General features: G+C 44.1%; 1 protein-coding gene across 1 annotated transcript; it reads left to right on the forward strand.

Moving 5' to 3' along the window:
- Positions 1-10,474: 10,474 nt before the first annotated feature.
- On the forward strand, positions 10,475-11,568 carry LOC138546728 (peptidoglycan DL-endopeptidase CwlO-like). The gene has a single exon (XM_069642161.1). The coding sequence runs from the start codon at positions 10,508-10,510 to the stop codon at positions 11,303-11,305; it is 798 nt and encodes a 265-aa protein (XP_069498262.1). The 5' UTR covers positions 10,475-10,507; the 3' UTR covers positions 11,306-11,568.
- The last annotated feature ends 1,522 nt before the right edge of the window (positions 11,569-13,090 follow it).

The following is a 13,090-nucleotide window of genomic DNA, read 5'->3' on the forward strand; positions in this document are numbered from 1 at the left end:
GGTCGAAAGAGATTTGAGTTCCCACAGCTCAGGAAAAGAGGAACTCTGAAAACAGACCCAACAGTAAAACTAACAGAGTCTGTTGGAATCGCTGTGCACCAAAAGAGGAAGGGGGCTAAGGGAGGCTTATGTAGTGTTGCACTATAACTCAACCCTGGGGGATAGAAGGTGATTGGGCCCCAGTATCAGGTGGAACAACCCATTGAAAGGTGTTTGTGTGACTTCAGGAGGTCTGGAGGTGGACCAAGAGATCAGGCAAAAGAGCGAAGCTGGAGTGGAGTACTGAAGAGTCTGTGGAGAAGCTGGACAGGAGTGCAGATGAGGTATTATGTGTGTGAGAGAGTAATACCAAGTAGAAAGAGTGTGAATATGAGAAAGAGGTTGGATATGAGTGTGAGGGTATGGAGGGGGAAGAATACAGTAGTGAGAGAGATAGTGTGAAAGAATGTGAGAGAGAAATGGAGATGGAGTGACTGGGATAGTGGAAGAGAGAGAGAGAGACAGTGAGAGGGAAAGGGATTTGTAGACATGCCTTTTGGAGGTAGAAGGAAGTACTGGAAGAGGGAAGTGGGAGAGACAGAGCAGTGATGAGTGTGAGACTGGTGGGCCAGAAGAGAATAGGTGGAAGTAGAGCGAGAGAAGATTGGTGGGACGAGTGCAAAAAGGAAGAGAGAGGAGAATGAGTGAGAAGGCTGCAGAGTGTAGCTGCAGAGAGAACGAGGGAGGGAGAGAGAGAAAGAGAGAAGAGAAGGGGAGAGAGAAGGGAAGGGGGTCAAAGGAAGGAGTAAGAGAAGAAATGGGGGCCATGAGCAGGAAGTCAAGATCAAGGAAAGGATTGAGTGAAAGGGAGTGAGAGGCAGAGCGAGGCAGGCACCATTCAGAACATCACTGATATCATTTTTGGGGGATTCCTAATGCATAACATCCTTGGGAAGCCCCAGATGGAGTTAGTTAGATAATGCCTTGACCTTAGAGAGGATAGAGTAGACAGTAGGGGTCACTCAATTCTAGGATTCACATAACCATGGGTGATGGGGGAGCCCGATTTGGGGTGAAGGGAGACCCTGGGAGAATAGGGAACCAGTTAGAAACATCAATTTGTCGAGTCTACCTGCAGTCTCGAGCGATTTTAAAGCAATTTTAAAGTGCTCTTAATAAAAACACTTGAACCATCTATTAGCATCTTGAGATTATTAAGGCCATCGGTGGCAAGTGGTGTCATTGTGGGATTGTTCAGGCCTCGATACAGAGGCCACACATGACTCAAGAGAATGCTGCAATAGTTGGAATTACAAAGATCACATAAATAACCTACAAGGGCTACACGCAAGGCTGCCAGCTGTGATCTAAATGAAGATGAGGAGGTTGTGGAAGGCCTTAGTGAAAACTGGTCTCTGGTAGGAAGTCCCAGAAGGAACGGCAAGGATCACCCTGAAGTCCGGTCTAGCACACAAACACTATCTAGATGTGGGCGCAGTAGTCATAGACTAAGATTATTGGGAGGGGTGAACATCGTCTTCTTTAAACAGGGGCACAACGCATATGTGATAAAACAAGGCTAATAGATTGCCAAACTGGTATGTGAGAAACTCTTGGTTCTGGGCACAGAAGAGGTCAGTTATCGATAAGTCTCTGAGAGTGCTGAGGCTGGATTTAGGGAGATGAGAGATCCAAGGGGGGAACCACCCATCGGTGAAACTACCAGGCCCAGCATCACTGGAGTTTGCAGAAACCGAAAGGATGCATCCCTTGCTGGAGCAGGCTCAAAATACATTGGTAATAGAAGAAGAAACATAGACATTGTGTTTCTCTGGCTACATTCTGCCATCTTAAAGCTGCACTGACATAAGCTTAAATAATGCTTAAAGTTAGAAAAGCTGTTTTTTGGAAAATAAGCACATGATCGCATACTGAGGCAATGGGGATGGAAACGCAAGGCCATTGCAGGGGTTAGCTGTCAGCCGATGATAAAGCAGTGAGTCTACTGAAGCACGGTTCAGCCCAAGGCGGATATCTTTCCGTTAGATACAAATTTCACTAGTCAGTAGGACTCATATATTATGCCCTTCAGCTTATCTCCATCCTTTGAAAATGTTGTCATGTGAGGGAGGCTGGTGGCAAGGAACCCTATATCTTATCTTAACATGTACATTCATTCCTTCTGCGACTTTTGTGTATAAATATGCCTTTGAAAACAAACACAGCAGACATTTAATTTGTTGTTATCTGTGTGTGAAGGTTGCTATTATGGAAATACGTGTGTATCCTTTCTCCAGAGGAATCCCCTTCAGATGGAAGACAGCTGAGATCTCAAAATTGACAATTAAAGTCCCTGCTCCTAATAGAGAGAAGGGGTCTATACCAATGTTACACAGGGCAACACAGAATACAACCAGTTACATTAATCAGTGACTTACCGGTGCCTCTACTCTTGTCCTAATTCGGATCGCTGGGCCTAGATGTGATGGAAGGATTCTATGATGATTGGAAACCTTCCAAGCAATCTCCTCCACTAGCTGAATAGAACCTAAAACCAGTGCAGCGTTCCCTATTACGGGGAGAGCCAGGATATGGCGGTAGTGGATTCAGCAGGATTGTAGATTCCCCTAAAAGAGGACCAAATTAGTATGGTAAGGCTTTAAGTCATCTAACCCACAACCTTCCTTTTCACATGAGTCACAAAGGGAATGTTCCCTTCCATGACTGGAAGAAACTGAGGAATGTGATTCTCCTTGAGGGGAAGTAACTTAAGGTCTCACACTGATGAGAAATCCAGGGAAACAAATAAGGAAGGGAGGTTAGTAAGTTACTATATCCTGCATGAGGGATGCACTAGAGTCGGGTTGGTGCACCAATTCCCCTGCAAAGCGTCTTTTGAGTCTGTGCACTTTACGAAGACACAAACAGTTCGAATTTAATAACAACCCACATTTCTGCGATTTCAAATGAGGTAGAATCCAGTTGAAAGAAAGAAACAGAAACTGCTGAGATGTGGAGATTGATATGAGAATTCACTGCTGATGCTGTCCTTACAAGTAATGCTATCAGGAGGATAGCCAACCATGGATAGAAGGTTAACAAGAATAACCACGGCTCATGATCAGTTCAATGGGAAAGTGCGGTTGCATTAGGTAACAGAGATTCAGCAGCTGTATATTTACATTTCAAGAACGCTGCGCGATACTTGCTGTTCAGCTGCAGCGGAATGATTCCTTAACTGTCACTGTGAGTGTGCGGAAAGTACCCAAGGGTGCTACGAGTAAGCACAGCTGGGGTACAGTGCAGATTGTAGGCGAGACACGCTGCAGAGTGGAACACTGTCAGAAGTCGCATCCAGGGAGTTGCAGGCAGAGACAAGCCGAAGTAATGCTGCTACAGGGTGCTGCCGAAAAGCGCTGGAGTGAGAACAGCTGAAAACAATTGGAGACTGGAGGCACGCTACGGGCAGAACGCCGCGGCTCCAGAACATGTAAAAAGTCCAAATGCTTTCCAAACTCGAAATGGAAAGTCGCGGGAGCTAGTTGCTCAGACTGAAGGCGAGGAGCAACCGGAGCTTCAATAATCTAATAAGAAGCACTGGGCTCCCACCATGGCCAAGCTTAAATGTAACACTCCCCCAAACATGTGACCAGCGTCACGTGATGTACAGGTCTAATGTTGGAAACAGCGTCCCCTCAACAGACGCTCTTTCCAAAACAAAGCAGAAATCCTGGACCAGGAATAGAATGGCCTTGCTGCCGTTCTATGACAAACTGCTGTTTGCATGTAACGGCATTACACCGTCTGGAAGATGAACTTGAGGAAACCACTGGAGCAAATCTGGCAGGCAGGACAACCAAGTTGAAGTAAACCGGTAATGGGATGGCATAAATCACTACCAACTAATGGTTCCCAGACCATTCCAGAATGCTGGAGCTGCCATATGTGAACCTCATGGCTGGATAGAAAAGACTAGAAAAGACTAAAACAATGGTTGAGTCGATTTTCCTGGCATGTAACTTACACGCACATCAAACAATTCTGGTTGGTTTGTCCCATATGTCAAAGGCCCCACTGCATCCCTTGGCTATCATCGAAATGCCCTTCTATTGACTAGGTATAGACAGCGTGGAGCTGCTGGAACCTTTTAAGACCTGGAAACCACTATGTCCTGATCATTATGGACATACCACCAGATAGACTGAGGACTTCCCTTCAGGAGCAACACCACAAAGGCAATCTTGAAAATACAGATTGTCATCTTTGCTCGAAAAAAGGCTTTCCTGAGGAAGGTTTGATGGACCAAGATAGCAGCTTTATGTCCAAACTGATTAGGCAGATGAAAGACCTCATTGACATAAACTTGAAGGCGTTGAATCATCCCCAAACTGATGGACTCAAAAGTTTCAACCAGACGCTGAAGTGAATCCTACAAAGACTAGTTGATGAGGGAAGAAATTGGGATGATTTCATTTCTTGGGCCCACTTTGCTGTATGGAAGACACCCCAAACCTCCACAAAATTCTCCCTTTCTTAAAGTAGCCTATGGTCTGCACCCTCAAAATATCCCCAATATCATGATATGATATGGCATTTATAACGTGCCTATACACAAATGTTTCAAGGCGGGACAAGGCAGGAGGGGGACAGAGGGAGAACAAAGACAAACCGATCTTACTAGGCCAAGTGACATTGGGATCGCTCAAGTGTAGGGGAGAGAGGAGTGGAAAAGTGCCAGGAGAGAGTAAGGAAGGGCAAGTGCCATACACGGGATCAAATAACAAGTAGTGTGGTCAGCAGCTGGAAATGCAAGGGTAAGGGCAGACATCATGTGTCCAATAAGTGCAGGTAAGGGGGCCATAGGGTTGCAGATACGGCCCCAAGTTCAAGGGTTGCCAGGAGGCAGTGCGGGAGTGCAACTGGCCCGGCAGGGAACCTGGGCCCGAATTCAGAGGGTAGCCAGGTGACCAGCGCAGAATCAGACAGGAGATCAGCAGGGGAGAGGAAGAGAGAAGGCAGAAGCAAAGAGGAATGTCTTGAGGTGCTTTCAGATGCAGAGATGGTCCTGCTCAAGTTTCAGAGAGGCAGGGAGGCTGTTCCAGAGGGAGGTCCCAGCCGAAGAAAGAGATCTACCACCAACTTGTTGCTTGAAGAAGCGACTGATCCTGAGGGAGTTGGAGGTGGGGGAGTGAAGAGCTTGAGTAGGAAGATATTTCTGAAGAGAGAGTTGAAGGTAAAGAGGACCGCGGCCCCAGAAGGCCTTGTGGACAATACAGAGGGCCCTGAACTTAATCCTTGCAGCCAGTGGGAGCCAGTGCAGAGATTTCAGTCCTGGAGAGATACGATCCCTGGGCTTGAGGCCAAGGACAAATCTCGCAGTCCTGTCCTGGATGAGTTGCAGAGGGCGGAGAGTAGAAGCAGGCAGATTTAGAAAGAGGCTGTTGCAGTAGTCCAGCCTAGAGAGAACCAGAGCTCTAGAGACGGTGAGCTTCTGGGGGAAGATGAGGAAAGGAAGAATACCTCTGAGGAGGTACAGTTGGTAGTTTGGCTTCTTAGAGACATCAGAGATGTGAGGAGAGGAGAAAAGGAGAGTGTGGAGTCGAAGGTGACCCAGAGGTTCTTAGCCTCATGGGTGGGAGCATGAAGAGGGCCAAGGGAGGCCGGGCAGGGAGTGACAGGAAAGGAAGGTGCAGGTGTGCTGATGAGGAGGTATTAAGGCAGAGATCATTGACGGCACACCACTCCTGGATTGCAGACAGACAGTCGGAGATGAGAGAGGGAGAAGAGGAGGCTGAGGGGAGCCTGTCATCTGCAAAGGACTGCAAGTTGGAGCAGAGTACGGCAATGCGGTGGGCGAGAGGTGCCAGGTATTGGTTAAACAGCCAAGGAGAGGGGTTGGACCTGTGGGGAACACCACAGTTAGAGAGTGAGAGAGAGGAAAGGAAGGACCCAAGTTGGACCTGGGAGGGTCGGTCGGAGAGGAAAGAGGTCAGCCAGTCCAGGGCCTGATCGGTGATACCCAGGTTATCACGGAGATGGTTTAGCAGGATGGCATGTTTGACCGTGTCAAAGGCAGAAGAGAGATCGAGTAAGATGAGGACAGAAGGGAGATTGGGAGAATCCTGAGAATCAAAATCCTGAGAATCGGTAAACCAGTGATGATGCCCTGGTATAAAACATCCAAGAGCATATAGAGAACACCGGAACTCTGGTTAAATCCCTCACCAGGCCCAACAGGAGAAAGCATATAATCAGAATGCCAAACTGTGAAGCTTTGAGGTGGAGCACAAAACAATGGTTTTCTTGCCTACAGCCCAAAATAAACTCCTGGCAAGATGGAATGGCCCATACATCATTACAGAGGTGGTCTCCAGCCTGACCTACAAAGTCAAGCAGGTAGATCATAAGAAACCCTTCCAATTATACCACATCCATAAACTCAATTCTTGGAAGGAAAACAGCAACCTTTCACTACTCACATTATATAAGATTAACACCCGAGAAACTCCTCTACCTATAATCGTACAAGGAGTGGCGATTCTTCCAGGCCTCCTGTCCAAAACCACAAAGATCTAGAGATAGTACTCGGCACATACCTGGATTGCTTCTCTGAGAATCTTGGAAGAGTACAAGGAATCTTCTACAAAATCACCAGGGAGAGTGATTTGACTGAAACCCTACAGGCAATCGGAAGCCCGAAAAAAATATAGTTCTCTAGGAACTCTTCGTATTATTAAAGCATTGAATTGTGTTGCAGCTACTCACAATGGGGAAAAGGACACAAAGTGTTCAAGGTAATTCACTTGTTCAAATTGTGTTGTCACAGGTATTTAAGAATATGCCTGTCAGTTCTTCACACAGTCCTAATCACTTCCTTCAAAGGTCTCCCTTGAGGCTTCTGCAGTGTTACCAATGCAGCTCCTACACTGTCCTTGCTTGCCCAGCAATACCATGCCAAGATGGCAACTATTGACAGTCCCTCCCATAGACCCATCTCTATTTCTAACTTGCCTGCCCTCACTCAGAGCAGCATACCACGAGGCCGCTCCAGGATAATTCACTTCTCAGGCGGAGGCCGAGACCAGGCCACAGAATGTATCACTGCACTCACCACCCACACCCCTCAAGGGGAAATGGGGCCCTCCAGATGCAGCACATCACCAGGCAAGGGGAAGGAGTGCTGCCTCAATCCACAAAATCTGCGGCTCCCTGAGTCCAAAGACCAGATGGATCAAAGAAGGTCTCCCTCGCAGCACACACTGCTTCTGCTCCATTCCTCTCCAGACCAAGCATAACAGAGCAATGTTGGATCACAGTGCAGTCTCACCACCCCTGAATGAATTGGGGCCTGGGCATAGGCTCCTACCTGCAAAGAGAAAATAAGTCAGCTAGCCACTAGCCCTGAGCCGAAGAGCAGCCAAAGATCTCATCTGATAACAACCCGTTCCCCCATGAAATTCCAGTCATCTCTTTACTTACTTATTAGATATTGGTGCATTAGCAGAATTTGGGCTGATCGGAGCGCCATCTTAGCCACACCCCAGGAAGTGTTCTTTTTTCTAAATATTAGTCTATTTCATACAGCCTTCCTGCTTTGCAGTTTCAAGTTATTCAGTCTATCTGTGCTGTGCTTACCCCTTGCATGAAAGGGAGGTTGTTCGTTTTTTAGTATATGCTCCATTTTATTAACACGTACTAATTTCCTACAGACTTATTTGGACATTTCTTATATTTAGTACTAACTGCACTGTGATTGTTTGCTTTCTCTGTTGCTCTTCCTCTTTTCACTACTGGGACTGTGGTTCTGTGACCTAATACTTCGAGTACAGGAATCTCTGTTAGACTCCCTGGTCAAAGGTTAGAATCCCTGTAGGTCCAGTAGCCATTAACACTTCTGAGGTCCTATGGATTTGGGTAACAATAAGCATCTGTTACCAACATTAAAATGCCTACTCAGGTGAAAATGTGTTCAATAAATACAGCTCTTATGCTTTGTTATCACTGTATAGCCACCCCTGGGCGATTTCTAACTAAGGCCAAGGTGGTATAGTATCTATTTTTATCAGTTTAACCTTTATGGTTGAAAGACCTTTAAGCCAACTTTGCATAAAAGTCTTTTCCGCCACCTCTATTGTACTTCTAGTGACTGGGAGTAAAGAAAGGGGTAGGAAGCCCTTTTTTTTGTTTACGGGGGCCTGTCTTGTGAGGGGCAAATATATTAAGAGTGAAAAGAAAAGTGAGATGCAGGCTACCCCTCCCTTTGACACTGTTAGGTATATGTGCTATACTTCAGAGGATATTTATCATATCGTGCATACAATTAAAAACAAGTAGAATCCAGTCTACCAACAATTTCAATTATTTCAATACTCTACTGTAAATCAGACTTACAGGACTGTATTGAAATAATACAACACACTGTCACTTTATACTAACCTCACGAAACTGATTTTTTGTCAACCTATAAGTGTTCTATATGCATATTGAATATTGAAATTGTTTGGTAGAGTGGTTACTACTTGTTTTTAATTGTATGCACGATATGATGAATGAACTTTTGTTCTACCAGTTTGAGATATTGACCTGCTATATGAAGACAGACTAAGTAATACGGCCGTTCCTGTGAAGTATACCACATATACCTAACAGTGTCAAAGGGAGGAGGGGCACATTCTCACACCTTCACACCCCCTGAGCCCACCCATACAATCCACACTCTGCCTTCCACTCACTTCCCGTTCATACTGCGTGCTTCCCGATTCCCCCTCTCCCCCACTCCCCTCGTCCTCCGTTATTGGCTCCAGTGCACACCCCACTCTAGGGACCAATCCTGACCTGTCTTTTGTCCAGTGGTTTGGTTACACAGGTGAACGGCTTAAAAAAAGAATCCTCTAAGCCCCCCTCTTTTCCAGCGCAGTTTTTTCTGCAGTCCTTGTTGGCAATGTAGCAACCTGATGCTCAGGCTGCTCATTTTCCTGGTGATAGCCTACCTGAGCTAGTGAGTTTAGTTTCAAATTCGTTTTGGGGAGGATTTCTATGCCCCTTCGCTCCCTTCCTTTTACTGGCCATGACCTTGAGCTCAATGGTGGCATAGTTACGCTCCCTAGGAAATAGCTTCTGACTCATGTATGAAATCGGATGCTCATATCCATTGTACTCTTGGGATAATACAGCTCCCAATCTGCCCCTGAGTGCACCAGTCTGCATTAGGAATGGCTGTGAGAAGTCTTGCATTTTGAATACGGGTGTTAAATAGACATTCTTTCAATTGATCAAATGCCTTTTGATCTTTGCGTCCCCATATCAGCCTTGTGGGTTATTTGCACTTCACCTTTTCTGTGAGAAGAACCACAATGGTTGAAAATACGGGAATAAGTCGGTGATAGTACCCTATCTGACCTAAAAAGGCTTTCAGTTTCTATTGTATGGTAGTCGTAGCGGTACTACTGGATGCCTCAAACCTCTTCTAAACATTTGGCAAAACAGGCTTGCAACATTTCAAAAAGTCAATGTCATCTTGATGTATTAGTTCTCCCATTCTCCAGGATTTTATGATATTATTATCATAGACAGACTTCATATCTGCTCTTGGATTATCAGAACATAAAAAGTTACATACTTCAATTTCTTACAAGTTTCGTTCAAATCAAGATCTCTGGCTCAGACCACCACCCCATCACCCGTATCTGCTGTTTTAAAATAGATATGTCCCAAGCCGACTCAAAAAATGGGGCCTTTTATTATTAGGAGAGATCTGTTCTGCCCCTGCTACTCCTGCTGCTGCTCTGGCTGCTCTGGCTGCTCGATCATTATGAATATTCTGCAGGGGCCCAATACATGTCTTAGTTGGAACCTCAAAGAGGAGATTGGAATAGTCTGTGGTTGACTTCACACATGTTGTAAGAATCTGCAGTTTATTGTGAACTGAATATGTGCTTCCATTATTCATGTTTAGTAAAATACCATTTTAGGAGCCATATTACAGTAATTTTGCACTGGTGCAAGTGACATTATGCACGATATTAGCAATAAGGCAAAAATATACTTTTAGTGCATTCTAGCATCAAAGAAAAGTTGTGCCTATTGCTCATACCATTCCATTGGCATGGAACACAAATGCATTTAAAAATGTGTTTTGCACTGGGGAAATTTGCCCTATTTCCAGCAACATAAAAAATGCATTTGGGCTAAAGCAAAGTTTTTATAATTTGGCCCTTGTTGTTTTTGCTTTTTTGGATAACTGGCCCATGATGGTGTCTGCTACCTTATTTCACTACTGCCCTTCTTTTGTCTTAATTATGTAATGTTTCTGTTCAAATTAGTGTTAGCTCTTCAGTCAATATGAGCTGTAGAGATTTTTTTTTTAAGTTATGCATTTGTATAGTGCTAAGCATTGATATCGATTACATGCTTCCACTCATTCACCACAGTTAATAGGCACCTTGATTATACGTTTTTGAATGGACTTCTGATTGTATTTTTTTGTTACAGAAACCGGCATAAAGCACCAACGAGTATTTTCATTTGAATGGTTGTGAGAAAGAAGAAAAAATCCATGTCATCCTCCGAAGTCGGTAAATTCCTCCAGAAATGCCAAAAAGAAAGAGATGAAGCCTTCCGCAGAGAAGAATCCTCCCGGGACAAACTGAAACGGCTTGAAGCAGCAACAAAGACCCAAATACTCGAGCTAAAACATCGGGTCAAAGAAACCACAACTGAAAACAAAATACTACACAAGACTATCAAGCGATTGAGAGTAGAGCTTGGTTTGGAGATAAGTCCCCGATTCAAAGGCAAGATGACCAAGGATATCATTCGAGAACTGCACGATAAAGAAGACCAATGCCTGAGACTTCTGGAGGAGAACAGCCACCTCACCTTCCGGCTGAAAGAAGTTGTGCCGGGCCTGGCTCAGGTGCACAAATTGAAGAAAGATCTGGAGAGCCAGTTGCAAGCGTCTGCAAGCAAAACGCAAGATCTAACATCAGAGAACGCCAGACTCTCAAAGCTCCTGGAGGAAACTGAACAAGAGAGGGATGAGATGGCACGCATCAATTTAGAACTTAGGAAGTCTATAGAGGAGACCAAGCAATTTTCCAGCAAGGCCGTGCAAACTACAACCTCGATTCCAATCCATTTCCAGAATACCTACCGGAGTGTCCCGCGCGACCAGCGTGGCTCCCAGTACTCCCAAGCACTGCTGGAAAAAAGGAAGATGACACCGGGCACTCGGACATCAACAGCAGGTAGTCTAGAGAGTGAGCGGAGTGACAATAGTTCTCAGAAGTCTTCAGCTCAGTTAAAGTATGCCACTTTACGCAGCTAAAGGTGGGAGACTCTGGAATTGCACTGAGCATAGTTTACAGTCATTCATTCTATGCAGGGCAAAGACCTTTTATTTTACTTTAATAGAATGTAAAACAGTCTTGTATAGTGTAAATTCTTCCATGTCCTTAGATTTTATTTAATTAGATGTAATTCTCTAATAAAAATATATTTATTTAAAATTATTTGAACACAGGATGCATGTGATAGCATTACCAAGAGTAAATGTATACAGTACATCCATTGTAAAGGTGTTTACGTAAACACAAGAGAAAATTGTAAAAGACAAGAAGGCATATTCTTGGAGAAGTGGAAATTGCTGCAAAATATATAAATCATGCACAGCTGTGTTCGAATTTAAACAATATGTAATTGTATAGGAAAGTTATTTAAATACACATATTCCACAATGAGCACCCATTGCATCTGTCTTCCAAAGATGCTTACAATTGACTTCCTTTTCCAGATTTAGAAACGCAGATGCATGTGTTGCTTCTCCATCAACCATACACCATAAATCATATTGCGCGTAGCCTTTTCAAATATACTGGATACCATTTGCAAGCCATACATCTCAGACATTTTCCTCCCATGGCATCAATCTAAAGTGGTCCTCTTGTGAAAATGATACTTACAAAGTATGGTTCAGCAGGTGCACTATGATGTAGTAAGGCAATTTCTGTCTGACGCTATGAAGACATATGGTCGACAAGTGCAAATGTAGCTTGCACAGAAATTTGTTTTTCAGAATAAAGGTAAAGAAAATGGGACAGCTTGCGAAGATTTGTTCTGGTTGTAAAAAGGTTGTATGCCAGAAAACAATGTGCGTAAAATATGCCTAGAATAATATATATTAGCTCAAATTAACATATACATCTATATACATAGATATATATGGCATGGTGCTGGGCTTCCTTTCTGCTTGATGGGTCAGAAGGTTGCTGTAGTGGTGAAATGGACTTGGAAACTATTCCTTCTCGTGTATGTTATTATCCTTCACTGGTCTATTGAAGAGTTGTTCTGTATGTGAACCAGTGTTGTGTAAACATTGCATTTATCACTTTCAGATGTAATCTGCTTTCCCAGTGATGTCCTTGATGGTGTCACATTTGATGTTATCAGTGATATCTTAGGTGATGTCATTAGTGTGTTCTAGTTTCCAGTGATCATTAATGATGACATAAGTGATGATCTATCACCATAGTGATAGATATGTAAAGAGTAGGAACAGTTCCCAACTCCATTTGTTTTCGATATCACAGCTACAACAATAGGTTGTTCCAGCAAGGAGAAAGGCAGCCCGTGCCATGCCAACTGGTAATAATAGGTAAATGGTTGGGTGGCAATAGGTTTTTAAGACTGAGGAAGACAATTAACATGCGTACTTAAAGTTGGGATCTTTGTACAGCATATGGAACTGTCGATTGTGAAGCCCTTGAAGTCATATTGAAAGAAATACTTTACTTATTTTTATAAGCAGAGAGAATACTTTTCTAAGTTGTATTCACTCTGCAGAACGTACTGATAGAATATATTTCTCCTGTGTTAGCATGCACTAAATGCCTTGTTGTAGAATGTTTTTCTTATGTCTGGAAGTAGACCATGTGGCTTTTCCACACCAACAAGTACGTCATGTGTGATGTCATCATTGTGCTCTAGTTCCCAACAAGGTAATCAATCATGTCACAGATGATGCTATAGGTATGTTGTTAGTGTCCTCATGGAATGGGTAACGTGAGGGATTAGGAGTCAAGGTGATGAGGGATTAGGAGTCAAGGTGATGTAC

Source organism: Ambystoma mexicanum, chromosome 1q (genome assembly GCF_040938575.1).
Source record: "Ambystoma mexicanum isolate Mex_15411 chromosome 1q, UKY_AmexF1_1, whole genome shotgun sequence".
Taxonomy (NCBI): Eukaryota; Metazoa; Chordata; class Amphibia; order Caudata; family Ambystomatidae; genus Ambystoma; species Ambystoma mexicanum.